General features: G+C 40.0%; 2 protein-coding genes across 2 annotated transcripts; one reads left to right on the plus strand and one right to left on the minus strand.

Annotated features, from left to right (window-relative positions):
• Window positions 1–2,774: 2,774 nt before the first annotated feature.
• On the plus strand, window positions 2,775–12,780 carry LOC122061054 (E3 ubiquitin-protein ligase SINAT5). The gene is made up of 3 exons (XM_042624220.1): window positions 2,775–3,262; window positions 11,207–11,593; window positions 12,184–12,780. Exons 1-3 carry the CDS (start codon window positions 3,074–3,076, stop codon window positions 12,544–12,546), a joined length of 939 nt encoding a protein of 312 aa, XP_042480154.1. The 5' UTR covers window positions 2,775–3,073; the 3' UTR covers window positions 12,547–12,780.
• A 224-nt stretch (window positions 12,781–13,004) lies between these two features.
• On the minus strand, window positions 13,005–15,294 carry LOC122061053 (pentatricopeptide repeat-containing protein At3g49240, mitochondrial). The gene has a single exon (XM_042624219.1). The coding sequence runs from the start codon at window positions 15,212–15,214 to the stop codon at window positions 13,214–13,216; it is 2,001 nt and encodes a 666-aa protein (XP_042480153.1). The 5' UTR covers window positions 15,215–15,294; the 3' UTR covers window positions 13,005–13,213.
• Window positions 15,295–16,101: the final 807 nt, after the last annotated feature.

Here is a 16,101-nt window from a genome sequence, read left to right on the forward strand (position 1 = left end):
CCCATGCAGACATAGTTGTCTTTTTATTAGTGACACTTATGATAATGAGAATATTGGTACTCGGTGTCAATGGTGTGTGATTGAAATGTTGAATTGGGTTAGATGTCACCTGTGTCTCCAAAGTAGTGTAATTGATTCCATTTGGCAATCCAATTTTCAATGTGCTTAAGGGTGGTCAAATAGTCTGGTTTTTTAGCATAGAAAAGAAATTTATTTCTGTGATTCTAGAGAAAATAGCAGGTGATTATGAGTACAGAGAAAAACCACCTTAATTCTTTTATTGGAATAACTCCTGAGTTAAAACATAAAGAAACTCGTTTTTTCACATAATCACATGGAAGACAATCTGGTTTGAAGCCCAATGGGCTTGACGCCCAAATCTTCCTTGTGAAATCGCATTCTACCAAAATATGGTAACTAGATTCCTTCTGAGCGAGGCAAAGACTACATTGGGGATCAATATCCACCCACTTCGACAAAATGTATTTTGTTGGTAGTCCGTCATTGTTCACTCTCCAAAAGAAAAGCATAAACTTTGGGTGGATATTGATTTTCCAAAAAAATTGCCACCCTCAAGAGCATGGGGATGAGCAATGACACCTGTTTGAGTATTCATTGAAGTTCATTAGTATGCTGATCTTTAGAAACTTAGTTGCTAACTTAGCTGATAGGGATCCCTCCTCTGAAAGGATACATCACCATTTGTCAGAATAATGGGATAATGGGATTCGATTAATAGAATGAGCAATATGAATGGGGATAACACAATTTAAAAGTTCGGAATTCCAGGTGTTATTGATGGTGAAATTACTAACAACCTCAGTGGATGGGTTATGGGTGACACTATTAGTTCAAGATATTATAGAGCTCAATAGTATTGTTTCGGGAGTGAACCCATGGGTCAAACCAGAAGAAAGTATTGGTCCTATTCCCTATTCGCCGAATTACCACCTTTCGCAAGAGAGGAAGAATTTGATTGATGTTGTTCCAATAGGGTGAACCTTTTGCTTTAAATGTTTTAGGATCAAAGATTGACCTTTTTGCAAAGCATTTTGATTTGAGAATCCAGACCCAGAGGCTATAGTCATTGGAGAGGAGTCTCCACCCTAATTTAAGAAGAAGGGCTCTGTTTTTGGGTTTCGGCATCCTTGAAACCAAGTCCATCCACAAACTTAGATTGACAAATTTTATTCCAACCAATTGGGTGAGTTCTATTAATCTTGTTATTATCACCATTCCAGAAGTGCAGAAAGATAGAATCCAGATTTGATGCATTTGGCATTATTGATTGAGTGGTGATAAAAGAATCTAATCATATCTCATGTTTTGAAATGTGTCGACCTAAGTCTAATGGAAGGTTAGGATTTCGTTATAACTTGGAGTGGAGATTTTTAAATGATATGGACTCATTATGGGCTATGGTTCTTTAAAATCTTTTGTCTTCGCAATCAAAGTCTACCTAACTCTGCCTTCTTTTTGATCTAAAAGTGTGTCGTCTTGTATATTGGGAGAAGGGAGATGGAACACAGGTTACCATTTTGGGAAGATCCTTGAATTGCATATTTGGAGGGTTTTGTGGTTCCAACATCTATTATCGCTCGCTCTCTCTACACTTCTATCTCTGATCTTATATCTCATTGTAGGTGGAATGGTTGTCTTTCTATTTTTATGGTTACCAAGAAATCAATATGTTTTTAAATATAGTTATGTTGAGAATTTTGTAAGGATGACCTGTCTTATTTAAACTTGATCCTCGAAAAAAAAGAAAAAGAGTATCTGGTTCCTAATTCTATTAAGCTGTCAAGGGTAAAGGGATCACTTTAAACAAGAATAGGAGAATGAAATGCAAGAGTTAAAGAGAAAAAAATATTCATATGCCAACTATGGCTTTTCACATTATTAACAACATCTCTCCTCCTTGACCCAATGGGTCCTTATTGACGAAATTGACTCTTACATGTTAATTCGTGTGGCATAAGAGATCCTCCTCACAATAATATCGTGGGGTACACTAACATAAAATTTTATTGGGAAAGGTTTGCTTCCAAGTTGTGTGGCCATGCACTAGCATGTGACAAATGAGAATGCATACATGAGCATCCAAGGGGATCATTCTTTTTCCTGAGTCTATTTTATTGAAGATAAGAGAAAAACAACTATTTACAATTTACAAAAGAGTTTGAGTAAATATGAAAAGAAAGGATTCCCCACAACACCAATGTGGGGGAAAATCTCCCATGGCACGCCAATAAAAAACATATGTGTCACACATGGGACCCACATGGTCAAGACAAGAGAGAAACACTATGGAAGGTCTCATTTATACATTTTTTCCCCGATTATAAATTAGATATACGCAAATTGACAGAAATTTCTACTTCATTTGTTGTTCAAAGAAAAACTACTCCATGGCAAAGAGCACTATTTTTCTCTCACATGAAGTTCTTTATTATTTTCTCTTATTTTGACCATATGGTTTCCAAGTGTATAATACCGTTATTGATGTGACATGTAGATCCTTCTTACACTGGCATTGTGGGGGACCCTTTTCCTTTTACTTTATGTACACGTATGCTATGAACCCTCATGAGCCATGACTTTATTAAGAGATATTGGGATATTCATCATCTCTCATGTCTAAAATCCGTCCGATTAGAATCTACGGTGCAACATCGACGGCAAGCCATTTCTCTCTCAAATCTCCCGAACATGGCAAAGCCAGCAAAGCACCTCCAAGAGACAATTAGACAAATGAAGAGAGAGAAGAGAAAGAGTAGAGAGAGAGAGAGAGTGGGGATTAATGTTTGTTATTGGATTGTGATTTGCGATCGAGTTCTTTCATTCACTTTCCCTCTCTTCTCTCCCTCCTCCTTCCTCCCTCCTCCCTCCCTTTCTGGTTTTCTTTTCTTTTTTCCTCCTCCTTTTGTTCTTCTATGGCCAACTGCTTTTCTTCGTCTTTAAAGGAAATCGAGGATGAAGGGAGGTAGAAGAGGAAGAATCTAGAGAAAGGGAAGAGACCCAGAACAACGATTCGTCAGCATTGCTTTCTCTTCCGGGATTTTATTTTGTATAAATGGAATTGGATAGCATTGAATGTATATCGTCCTCGGACGGGATCGAGGAGGAAGAGATCCATCATCATCAGTTCTCGACCAAGCCCCACAACAACATCGCTTCCCCGGTGATATCTCCGGCCACCAGCGTCCATGAGTTGCTCGAGTGCCCCGTTTGCACCAATTCAATGTACCCCCCTATCCATCAGGTATATTTATTTTTTCTCCTCCACCTTTCCCGACTTTTGGTCAATGGGCTTCATTTTTTCTTGTTCTCTCTAGTTGCATGTTTTCAAAAGATGGAAACGGCGCGATCGCTTTTTATGCGATTGGGGCAGATGGGTTGGGGGATGAGGTGATAATGTGGGTTTGAAAGGATTTTGAATAAAGTTTGGTATTTTCTTGGATTTGGTTGCGAAATTTGGTAATTCTGGTCGTGAATTGGGGGGTGGCTTTGGTATTGGTTGTCGAATTTCATACAGTTGTTATTGAACTTGGGAGGAAGTGACGTCGATTGAAGGATTAGTTCCACTCAGATTGGTTCTTTCTCTATAATTGATTGATACTCATATTTGATTGTTCAGGCCTTCTGTTTTTTGGGACATGACATTGGGTTCGAAGGGTATAAGGGTTTAAAAAATTTCTGATGTCAAGTCTATTCTTGCACGGGTAATATGGGGCTTTATTTGATGGGTAGTCTTTTAATCTTCAGCTGTTATGCAGGGTATTTCAATTTCCCCCATTTTTTCTTGTTTCACCGAGGGGCAATATTTTACGTATAGTAGATGGAGTTTTGGTTTGGTTTTTGTATCTTTCATGGCTTTGATTTTGCCTCCTGCACCTCTTTTGTTGGCTGGAATGGTGGGGTATCGATTTATGCTTAGGTTGATGAACTCAATGGTGCATTTGGATCACTTAATCTTAATATATTGGCCAGGGAAGGAGAACTTTATCTTTAACTTGGTCAATTATTCCTGGAATTTTACGCATGCTAGTTGAGACATATAATGCATTTTGAAGATTTTATTGTCCTTTTGTTGTTGATTTTGTCCATACTTGTTTAATGTTTGGTGACATGATAACCCCTCTGTTTCCTCATTCGCATCATTATTCATGACATCTTTACACACAGTGGACGGTTGTCATGATAAATGTTGAAAACTAAAGCTAATCGACAAACCAAAAGACTTTTCAGTGGTAGAAGGAAAGAACTAGAAAGGTTCTTTGCATGCCCTATGCGACGGATTAGCCACATGTTTGATAGAGAGGACATGGTCTGGATGAGCCACACGTGAAATTTCGAAGTCTAATTCAATTAAATGCATTCCCTTATATTGAAATGTCCCTTCTTGGGATTCTATGCATTAATATGCACTGTTTTATTAGTCCTGAATTTTTAAAGCCTTATTACACCACATGGATGACTTCGTTTCAGCTGAAATTTGACATGACTGGGGACCTCGGGGTCTACTTGTCCTCCAAATTTGGGTCCCATCTGAGATGCCATGTGGCAAGTATTTGTGTTGTAAAATAAGCCCTCCTTTAGTGTGCTGTTCATGAATTCATTGCTCAAAAAGCTATATTGTACGAGTATACTTAGTTTAGATAATTAATATTTTGGTCAACTTATCAATTGATTTATTTTCATATACTCTTTCAGTTCTTTGCATTGTACTCATTTATGTTGTTATGAGGTTGAGTCTAATTAGTTGCCAATTCATTCTTGCATAATGTAAATGAATACTATTCCTTCTGATTGTTAACTTCCTAAATGCTATTGGTCATTTGACTTTCTGTTGCTTCATGGATGGAGTTGTTTGCTCAGTGTTTTGAAGCTGTTGGAGTTTTAACATAATTTCTTTATGATCCTTAAACCTATTCTTGATTGAAGAGGCTATAACTTCAGTATGTTTATTTAACAGAGTCTTGATAATGTAGGACTAGATTGGACACCCAACTAGACCCAAATCTGCAGGAACTTTTAGACCAGAGAACAACCAAAACCAGTAGCAAACTTATAGCAGAAATTCAGACTTCAACCACAAACCAGAATTGATAAACGATCTCAATGAACAGTAACCAGAAGCGAAATAAATCAGCAGCAGTCTTAGGATTAAACCAGAAATTTTAATTACAATATAACACCTCCAGTAGGTTCAGATCACAGATGCTAATAGTCCAGAATGTCACAGTAACACAGAACAGAAAACAGAATCTAAATCTGGGCAGATTTGACAATCGGCCAGAACCGCTTGACAGTTCACTTCAGCGGATCCTGTGGTCTGATTGACCCCAAAATTGGATCGATCCTCCCTCTGGATAGGATTATCCTTCGATCAGAATATGGAGGCCATTGGATGGCTGGTTCTCCAAAAACAGCTAGGCCGATAGGAAGGAAAACAGAGAAGTTTAACCCAGAAATCTGCAGGGAAGTTAGATCACTTGCCTGAACTGCTGGAGAAAAGATTCAATAAGAAAACCAGATAATAAAAGACCCACTCGGACTTCTCGCCGCAGAGTGTCGATCGGATCACATACCAATCCCTAACCCTTGATCAAACACAAAGGTACAGCCATAGGAACAACCCAGCGGCAGCAGCATGAGAACTTTTTTTTAATTTTCAAAATCGTTCTAGGCTTTTAGGAGCCTCATCTTCTTTATTTATAATGTTAATGGGGGGTGGGAATTACAAAATAGAAGGTTCCTCAAAAAGGAAACCAAATATTCTCCTAATACAATAGTTACTAAAAACTGAAATTAGAAACTAGTTAAAAAAGGAAACTAACTACTAATGACTTGACTCAATTAATAACTTGACTCCTAAGGAAACAAATATAACTCAAATCAAATCCAACTAAAAAGGAAACTAATGAAAAAAGGAAAATAACTAATAATCCCGTATTCAATCATAGAGCCCCCCTTTTAGACCCATAAAAGTAATCTATTACACTCAAAACACATGGGATTAAAGGCCCAACATGTATGGAACCCAACCCTAGGATTATTCCTAATAAAACAAGCCTATTTTGGTAATTAATCTGTATCACTTGAGTATGTCGTGATTCTCTGTCTTGCTTCTAGATTTCCCTACTCATTCTGCTGACTTCTTCGTGTCAATTGAAGAGTAATTGAGTGCTCCATATTGTTTCACAAGTTTTTAGTAAAGGAAAGGATTTCAAAATTGGAAACGTAACATTGGTGATGATGGTGTTACTTCATTCTGTAAGGGAACAAGAGCATGTTAAGTTTGTCTTGCAGATTGTCCCTTTTGACACATAATATCTAGATATCCCATCATTGTAGACTTGAATGAGAATTGGATTATAATTGGATGTCATATTGTAATATCTTAGACATGGTCTCCGTTTTCTTTGGACACAGAATGTGAAGGTCCTTCTGATAATTTATTGCATTGCTGTCTCAGGAGCGTAAATATTATTGCTGTTTGAGCAATCCTAGAGAATAAGACATGATATTAGGTGACCTTTGATTCCCAAAATGGGGATATGTGTGGCATCTTTAGTAGACCATCTGAATGTGGTTGAGTTTTCTTGCGTGTGTGGTACCTAACACTTGTGCCGATTTGAAGCTTGGACTGTTAGGATCATGCACAGCTTAGACTGAGGTATAGACCAAATGCAAAATGTTTGCTGCTCTTATTGACCAGCTCAATGGTAAGGCAATCCTTGTTGGGGATCATCTCTCTATTTCAAATATTCATAAACGTGGTTAAGGGTAATAATGTAGCGGAGTTATACTTAGTTGTGAATAAATTGGTGGAAAAATAGGCTAACTAAGTTGTTTAAAAAGACTATGAGCACAAGAAAATTGCCAGATGAATAGAGGAGAAACATTGTGGTTCTAATTTTTTTTTTTTTTTAAATAAAAAAGTGATTAAAAGTTGTTGTAATAACTATAGAGGAATAAAACTTATGAGCCATACCATGAAATTAAGAGAAAGAGTAATGGAAACCTACTAGGCCCCCTTCAACGCTTTGGGTCAACTCAACACCGTGGCAACTATGCATGTGACAAAAAGCTAATGATTTGGATAAATGATTTGGTTTTATGTCAGGAAGATCAACCACATAAGCTATTTATTTGCTTAGGGAATTAATGGAAAGATTTAAAGAATGTAAGAACTAAGAACTAAGAAGGATCTCCATATGGTCTTTATTGACTTAAAAAAAAATCTTATAGTAGAGTCCCTAGAGAGTTAATTTGGCAAGTGTTTAGAAGATAAGTGTTTCGAGTAAATATGTGGACAGAGTTAAAGATATGTAGAATGGTGTAGTAACTAGTGTAAGAACTCTGTGTGGGGGCGGGGGAAGGGATGGTAACGAATTCTCAATTACAATTGTTACAATTGGGTTACATCAAGGATCAGCTCTAAGCCCATATTTGTTTGAACTTATTATTGATAAGTTGACTAGAGACATTCAAAATCAGATCCCTTAGTGATGCTTTTTACTGATGATATCGTTTTGGTGAATGAAACGAAAGTAGGGATAAATGCGAAGTTGGAATTATAGAGATCAACCTTGTAATCAAAAGGCTTTAAGATCAGTAGAAAAAAAATATAATATATGATGTGTAACTTTTGTAGCAATAGGTTTGAAAGTGGGCTGGTGAAAATTGATGATCTGGAGATACTGCAAAATGAAAATTTTAGGTACCTAGGTTCAGTCATAAATAAAGGAGATAGAGGATGATATTGCACAAATAATTAGAGTAGGGTGGATGAAATGAAGGGGTGTGTCCGGAGTGTTGTGTGATCGACACATTTTTAAAACTCAAGGGAACATTATATAGGATAGTTGTTCGGCCAGCAGTGATGCATGGAGCTGAATGTTGCGCAATATATAAACAAATTTAGTGTAGCTGAAATGAGGATGTTGAAATGGATGAGTGGTAAACTAGAAAAAATAAAATAAGGAATGAACAAATTAGACCTAATTTAGGAGTGGCTCCGACATGATAAGTTGCTGGAAAGTAGTGAGGTGGCATGGGCATGTTCAACAGAGACCTTTGAGTGCTCCAGTACAGAGGGGTGATTCATATCGAAGCAGCTAAAAGAACCAAAGGTAGGACTAAAATGACTCTTAAGAGAGTGGTGAGGAGTGAGGACACATATTCACAACTGAAGACTAGTAACAAGTACTCTTTGAATAGAGTTGATTGGAGAAAAATGATCCATGTCGCCAACCGCATTTAGTTGGGAATTTGGGATTAGGCTGAGTTGAGTTGAGTTGCGGTTACACTTTGAGTTGAATTTGCTTTAGATGCTCATCCTTGCTGTGTAGGTTTCGCTGATTCTGATGAACTCTGCCAAACTTGATAGCTTTGCAAGTTTGTGTGGGATTGTTTGGTCGCTGCTTCCCCTTGGTTCGGAAAGCACATTGAGGAAAAACACTTTTGACATGTATTAAAGGTTATGGAGGAAATGAACCTTCTTACTTTTATCTCTTATGCGTCGGAGGGAGAAATTGATCAACAACCTCGTCATTCGTTGTAAATTTTCTTACTTTCTGTCTCTTATGTGTCAAGAGAGAGAAACTGATTAATAGCCTCTTCATTCATTGTAAATTTGTTAGATGCCACTATTTTGAGACTGAGTTGGGTATTTCTAAGTGATATAATCAATTTTTTGTTGTGTTAGCATCTCACATGCTTCGCTGAAAAGAAAATACTGTTGTGGAAGGTTGGTGGTAATGCCATGGAACATTTATAAGTTATCATTGTCGTAGAAGTCAGAATATCCGCTTCTAATTGAACCATGCCATTGATTGAGCCTCACTTAAAATCATAAATGGATTTGTTGACAAAAGCAGAGAGCTAGCTGTTACATCCGTTTATCCCAAAAGATCAAGCTGTTAAGTGAGGCAAGTGGGCAACAACAGTGTATATCAACATGCCCCCACACAGACAGACACAGGCATGTACACATATGGCCTTGCACGTGACATGCGCTCATGCGAAAACCCTTCACGTGGCACTGGGGGAGAAATTTGGGGAACCCCGTTGCACATCCTGGGGATCAAACCCCCAACATCCCTGTCCTGATACCATGTTACAACTTACAACCACTTATTCCAAATGCCTGAGCCGTTAAAGCACCATAGTTTTAACTTACAAATTCAAACTGGAACTACAAAGCAATCATGTCAACTCCTTTTTCTCCCAGTGTGTGCAAAGGAGAAAGGGCTTCAGGACCCTCTGGCGCTGATATATTGAGAGCCTTGTTGCTCATCAACTTGTTTCAGGATTCTATTGAATGGTGCATCACAGGCTACTTTAGAGGAACCAAGAGTATATCAGACAGGCTGGTACCACAGTTTCTCCTAATTCATCCTAATCACAGAAGCTTAGCTTGATGCTGGATAAGGTTGTAGAAAGTGTATGCTGGAAGAATTTGATCTTGGGAATGGAGCTTAGCTATTTGTAGATGATGCCTTGATATTTTTGCAAAGCACCAATCATCAACTTAGACATCCTCTGAATTTATTTTCTGAAGACTCAGTTGATTGGTTTGATTAGGGATAGCAAAATTTTGACCACCCCACCTGATGGATTATGTCTGACCTGGTTAAAGCCAGTCGCATAAAAATACCTTGTCCAGTATCTGGGTTCGGATGTGAATAATGAATCGATTTAAAACGGGATCCGGTTTGCGTTGGGGAAATTTTGACAACTGACCAGATTTGTCTGAATTTGAGATACTTTGTTTTATGTAGTATGGTGAGTGTTGGCTTAGTTGGTAATGGATTTTTGTGTTTACATTGGGTTATGAGCTTCAAATCTTGTATATGACATTTTGTAGCATTAGTTATACTTGAAAGAAACATACTTTGTGGGAATACATATGCTTTAAATATGATATTTTGGTTAAACTTTGTCGGACAGAAATATAGACCTTTGTCCAAATTCTGAGTTTAGACAGGATCTAGGTTGGACAAAGAGGCAGAGGCATGCCACATAGTTCAACCTGGACCCGGATTTGTCCAGATTTTGTCACATCTAGTTTGGATGAGATTCTCTACTTGGGTGAGCTTGTGGCCTGCTTTGCTAGAATGTTTATCTTTCATCAAGGTCTTATCTGGCTGCTCTTTCTAGGATGTTTATCTTTCAACAAGGTATTGGTCTTCCTCTAGCGGTCAAGAATGCCTATGTATGGAGTTTTTGGTAGAAAGAATGAGGAGAAAACTGGCATCTTGGCAATGGAGCTGAAAGAATGGAGGAAAGGTGGTTTCATCAAAGTTTGAAGTTTCTCCTGCAAGCATCATGAATTTGCCAAAAAAAAAAAAAAAATCATTTATGATTTGCCATGAAGTTAAAAGGAGGAATTGAATACTAGTCACTGAATCCAAAAAGAGGTTTGTAAACCTGAGCAGGATGGGTATGTGAAAAAACCCCATTTGGTTAATGGTCATGGAAAATCAGTAGTGAACAAGATAGACAATGGTGGCAATTGCAAATTTTGGCGTGAGGGTGGGAGAGTGGGCATGGTCTTTCTACTCATGGGTTGTGATAATAGTAAGGTACAATGGATCTGATTTTGACATACAAGGTATAAACTAGAAATCATGAAGCAAAGTAACAGGTTACATTGATCTCATATATCTCTTAAAATAACCTGAACTATTATTTCTCTTCACGAAGCTCAATGATTGGAGATATATATTCAGTCTCATTCTTAATAATTGTGAGCATAATTATTGTGGCCTACTTCTAAATACAGACCACAACGAAGAGAAGAAAGGCAAACTCTAGGCTCTAACATAATCACCTATTATGCTTGTTGTGAAGATACTCTCTGCAAAGAATAACTGTTATTTTCTCCGCAGAAAGATCTCCATTTTAGTCAAGAAATCAAAGTTACTAGACATGTTAAATTGTTTCTATATGATGGGCTTCTCCTTGTGTTTGTCTCTGTTCTTGCCTTTCAATGGTCTGGATCTTCTTGCTTTCAGTGAAGATGTGTGGACTACTAGCTTGAAGCTAAATTGGGACAGACCTTACAAGTGTATAGTGATGTTATGTTGGATATAGTTTTTATCGTGTAATGATACTCTTTGTTGTAATGGCCATTCTTCTTGTCTTGGCAAAAAAAGACAAGGTTAAATACTATTTTAACAAAATAATATTCTTGCAGTGCCACAATGGCCACACCCTCTGCTCCACTTGTAAAACAAGGGTGCACAATCGGTGTCCCACTTGTAGACAGGAACTCGGAGACATCAGGTGTCTAGCTTTGGAGAAGGTGGCTGAGTCACTTGAACTACCCTGCAAATACTGCTCCCTCGGCTGCCCAGAGATCTTCCCCTACTACAGCAAGCTCAAGCATGAATCACAGTGTAACTTTAGACCATACAACTGCCCATATGCTGGATCAGAGTGTTCTGTTGTGGGGGATATCCCTTTTCTTGTTTCCCATCTAAGAGATGATCACAAGGTTGACATGCACACTGGATGCACATTCAACCATCGCTATGTGAAGGCTAATCCCCGTGAAGTTGAAAACGCCACTTGGATGCTTACTGTAAGTATGGTTTTCTTTCTGATAATTTCAGTTTGGACTTCAAGATTGTGGTGACAGAAATGTGTAATGGACCTCAACAAGAACACTTACATTCATCACCCATTGATGGTAGTATTATGAAGTTCTGAGGGGCACATTTTTTACTCAAGTCTTACCATTTATGCACCACACTTCTATGCTAGATTTTTAGAACCTTGATCTGGATCTTAGCTTAATAATCATCTACTTGGGTGATACTATGTGGACGAAAGTATAGAGACAAAAATTCATGGAAGTTATTCTCAGCTATTGGGCAAATATACACCTAGGTCACCTGATTGGTGTGAATTTGGTCACCGGCCACGGTGATGTGGCTCAGAAGTAGCACTGTTAAGAACAATAAGGGCCATTGAAACAATTCGTTCTGCAGCAATGTGATCCAAAAAAAAAATTGCAGCAGGCATTAATGATTTGTGACCTTCAGAACCACTAAATCACCACTTTGCTTAACCTATTTGGTTGTCTGGGATGACTCCAGATCTCTTGGTTGCATGAAAGATTTCAGGTTCCTACCCAAAAGTACCCTGATGACAATGTTGCTCCTTTTGTAGGTCTTCAATTGTTTCGGTCAGTACTTCTGCCTGCACTTTGAAGCCTTCCAGCTTGGCATGGCTCCTGTGTACATGGCATTCCTTCGTTTTATGGGTGATGAGGCTGAGGCTCGAAATTATAGCTATAGCTTGGAGGTTGGGGCAAATGGCCGTAAACTCATCTGGGAAGGCACCCCGAGGAGTGTCCGTGATAGCCACCGGAAGGTCAGGGACAGCCATGACGGTCTCATTATCCAACGGAACATGGCACTGTTCTTCTCTGGTGGAGACAGGAAGGAATTGAAGCTAAGGGTTACAGGGCGTATCTGGAAGGAGCAACAGAGCTCAGATGCTGGGGTGTGCATTCCCAATCTTTGTAGCTGAATTATGATTATAAGTCTCATTTTGTTATGCTGGGATTGCAAACCCATCCTCTGTAATTTTGAACTCATGGGACTACAGTACTACTGGTTCTTGGTCTTGTGCGTCCAAATCCTATGCTCCTCTCTCTTTCTCTCTCTACGTGTTGTATGTTTGCCAACTTTTTCTGGTAACTTAATTATGTACAAGATGCTGAGGAATTGTGAAAGGTTTATGGATGTTGGAGGTTTACTCTTCTGTGACTTGTCTTATAATTCTTTGCCTTCTCTTCTGGTTATTATAGATTGCATTTGGTGAAATGGATTGAGATCAGTTTCTCTTAGTTAATGGGGCTTCCCTTCACTTCTTGCATCCCAAAGAATGAAATCTCTATACTTTGCTAGAAAGTCTGAATCTTTCTGGACAATCAAATTTAGCCTTAAATCATTACATGAAGTTGAAAAGAAAAGCAGGCTCCACACTTTGTGCCAAGAACAATTCATAAATTTACTATACTCATCTTGGGTACATACCGTACATTACTCTAATCAATTTCTTATAATTGTTAATCTCAACAAGCAACAAAGATTGATGATCAAATCAATTAATCTCCTCCGATTCAAACAAGGAGGAATTTATGGAGAAAAGAGAAACCAGTGACTCTGTTACCTGCTCAGTGATACTCTATTTTTCAGTCTTCCTTTCTTCCACCAGACCCATCTTCAGCATCATCCTTGCTAGCTCCATCCACCATTTTAGTCGAATATGCAGGATCAAGATCTACATCAACTTCATTACTAACAGCTTTCTCGCTGCTCTCTTCGTCACCAATAGCCCCTTCAATTTTTGCAGGATCAAGACCCACATCAACTTCATTACTGACAGCTTTCTCGCTGCTCTCTTCGTCAACAGTAGCCCCTCCAATTTTTGCTATGTTCTTTAGGACGGACTCAACGGCAGCCTCACTGACATTAGCAGATTTGGACTCGGCCGCAGCCTTGGCTGCTTCCGCAGCCTTAGCAGCAGCCTCAGCCTTTTCCTTCTCCTTCTCCTCCAACAACTTCACCAATTCTTCTTCTCTTCCTCCTTCCCTCAGGACATCCGCAGCAACCTCATGCAACTCTGAACTCAAACCCACACTCTCATCTTCCAACATGTCCTCAACCAACTTCAGTACCTCATCCAGCTTCCCCGCTTCACCCAATGCCTTCATCATCACCTGGTAGTTAGCAGAGTCTACCTTCAACTTCTCCACCATCTGGACGAAGAACACGAATGCCTCGTCAATGTTCCCCACTTTAATCAATTCATCAATCACCTTATTATAGGCGACTGCATTAGGCCTCAGTCCCGATTCCACCATCTTCCTGAAATACCCAGAAGCATCATCAGCTCGGTTCTGCGCAAAGCAGGCATCCATGAGCAGAACGTAAGTAAATTCATCTGGGTTAACTCCTTGCTTGCCCATCTCCCGGTAAAGCTCCTCTGCTTCTGCAACCATCCCAGCGCAGGATAACTGTTCGATCATATTATTAAAAGACAAGGTGTCTGGGCTGCATCTCTTCTCACCCATTTTCTTGAAGACCTCAATGGCATCCTGATATCTACCCTGCGCACAGAAGGCGTCTGCCATAACATTGAAGCTTCCCAGGTTCACGGTGAGCAACCTAGGGGGATTGTGCTCTGCCATCATCCTATCAAATAGCCGCATTGCCTCTTCGAACTTACCGTTCTTGCTCAACGCATCCAACACCGAATTGTAAGCCACGGCAGCCATCTTAACCTTAGAATTCTCCCCGACGGCCTCTTCATAACAATCCATCGCCTCTTTCTCCATTCCTTTGAGGAAGTATCCCTTCATCAAGCTCCCATAAACGATCCCATCCGAAACAAACCCTAGCTTCTCCTTTAATTCCTCGTATAAAGCCAGAACTCCATCTGGATCTAATTTCTTCACTAGCCCCAACATGAGATGATTATAGACAATTGAGTCCGGAGCGAAACCCTTCTCAAGCATCTCATTTTTCAGTTCTACAGCCCGATCAACCTTGTTGTTATCCACAAGCCCCTTCACAAGAATGCGATAAGTAGTAGGAGAAGGATTAAAAGGGGCATCATTGATAAGCTGCTTATAATGTTCAAGAGCAGTATCAGTTTTCCTACAATCACAGTAGGCGTTAATGAGGAGATTGTGGGTGACGACGTTAGCAGCGACACCAGCCTGAGTGATAAATCGATGAAGCGAGAGGAGATCGGAGTATCGAGATTGGCGGAGGAGAGCGGCCATGACAGCGTTACAAGTAAAGATGGTGGGTCTGCAATTGGAGTAAATGGAATGCCGAGTGAGGAGTGCGGCTTCATCCAGGTCGTTCTGGCGGATGAGGGTAAGGATTCGGTTGTGGAGGTTGAGGCGATTGCCGGTGAGGACAGTGACGGATTCTGGGAGTTTGGGGGCATTAGGATTAGGGTTAGGGTTTATGGGACGTTGTTGGGGCTGGGTGTGACGGAGGGAGTTGAGAGGTGGTTCTATTCGGAGGCGGCGCTTGCGGCGACGACGCTCGGCGGCGGCTTCTTCAGGGGTGGCGAAGGAGAGAAGGCGACGTGGGAGGAAGAAAGATGGAGAAGGGTAAGGATGGTGAGGTTTCGTTAGGGTTTTGAGGTGGGTGATGAAAGTGGGCTTCGAGAGAGCCATTTCGTAAGGAAGAGGGAGAGAACAACTCGATCCTACTTAGCAGAGAAAGAGTTTTGAAGGGTTTAGCCGTTTAGGGCCGTTTGGGCTTTATGCTGATAAATACATTTGTACAAACTATTTAACATTTTACTGTAAACCAAATGTCCTCCATGCTGGCAGCACCTTGAAAAATGGGTAAAAGGTTTTGAGCATGGTAATTTACGTAAGGTTTTTTTATATCAACCTCCCTGCCGTTTGCCAAAATTACATAATCCTCCTTAAAAATAAAAAAATTATATTTAAACTCACTCAAACTAAGACAGTGGGGTGGTGTTATTTTTTAAATGAAAAGACGATTTTACCCTCTCCTCCTGCTTCTTCTTTTGTCAAAAACCAGTTTCAAAAGTGTTGGTCGGACGACCACGACCACGACCAGGTCCAGGTGTCGCCATGTTTACTTGCAGAGACCACAAACACCACTGATTGACCCCCCTGCGCTCTGCCCCCTTCTTTGCCGTCTCCATTTCCGAACCATATGCATGGTGGCCAGTGAGTCTTCATTTAAGCGGGTTGAGCCCCCTTCTGGTAGAAAGAGAAGAGACTGAAGGAGGAGAGGTGTGTTGCTGCCAAAAACCCCGTGAGTTGGTCCTGCACAAGCACAGACGGCAGAGGCCTGGAGCTTTGTCCGGGGTTAGTCCTCCGACGCTCAAGTTAGGGTTGGCCGCACAGTTTTCAGTAAGGAAGTAATGGTGAGGGTTTGAATGCTTACCTTCTTCCTTCTTCTCGGCCCCCTTATATGGTTTTTCGGGTCTAGGGTTTTTCCTTGCCTTTCTCTCCGTCTTTCTTGAATACGACTGTCCTTCTTGTGGGGAATATTCCCCTCATGCAAACGACGTGATCGAGCGTGA

The sequence above is a fragment of the Macadamia integrifolia genome, chromosome 14, assembly GCF_013358625.1.
Source record: "Macadamia integrifolia cultivar HAES 741 chromosome 14, SCU_Mint_v3, whole genome shotgun sequence".
Lineage (NCBI taxonomy): Eukaryota > Viridiplantae > Streptophyta > Magnoliopsida > Proteales > Proteaceae > Macadamia > Macadamia integrifolia.

Coding starts and splice junctions, on each gene's coding strand:
- LOC122061054 (XM_042624220.1), top strand. CDS start 3,074: ATGGAATTGGATAGCATTGAATGTATATCGTCCTCGGACGGGATCGAG. Junction 3,263..11,206: donor TGTACCCCCCTATCCATCAG/GTATATTTATTT, acceptor ATATTCTTGCAG/TGCCACAATGGCCACACCCT. Junction 11,594..12,183: donor ACGCCACTTGGATGCTTACT/GTAAGTATGGTT, acceptor CTCCTTTTGTAG/GTCTTCAATTGTTTCGGTCA.
- LOC122061053 (XM_042624219.1), bottom strand. CDS start 15,214: ATGGCTCTCTCGAAGCCCACTTTCATCACCCACCTCAAAACCCTAACG.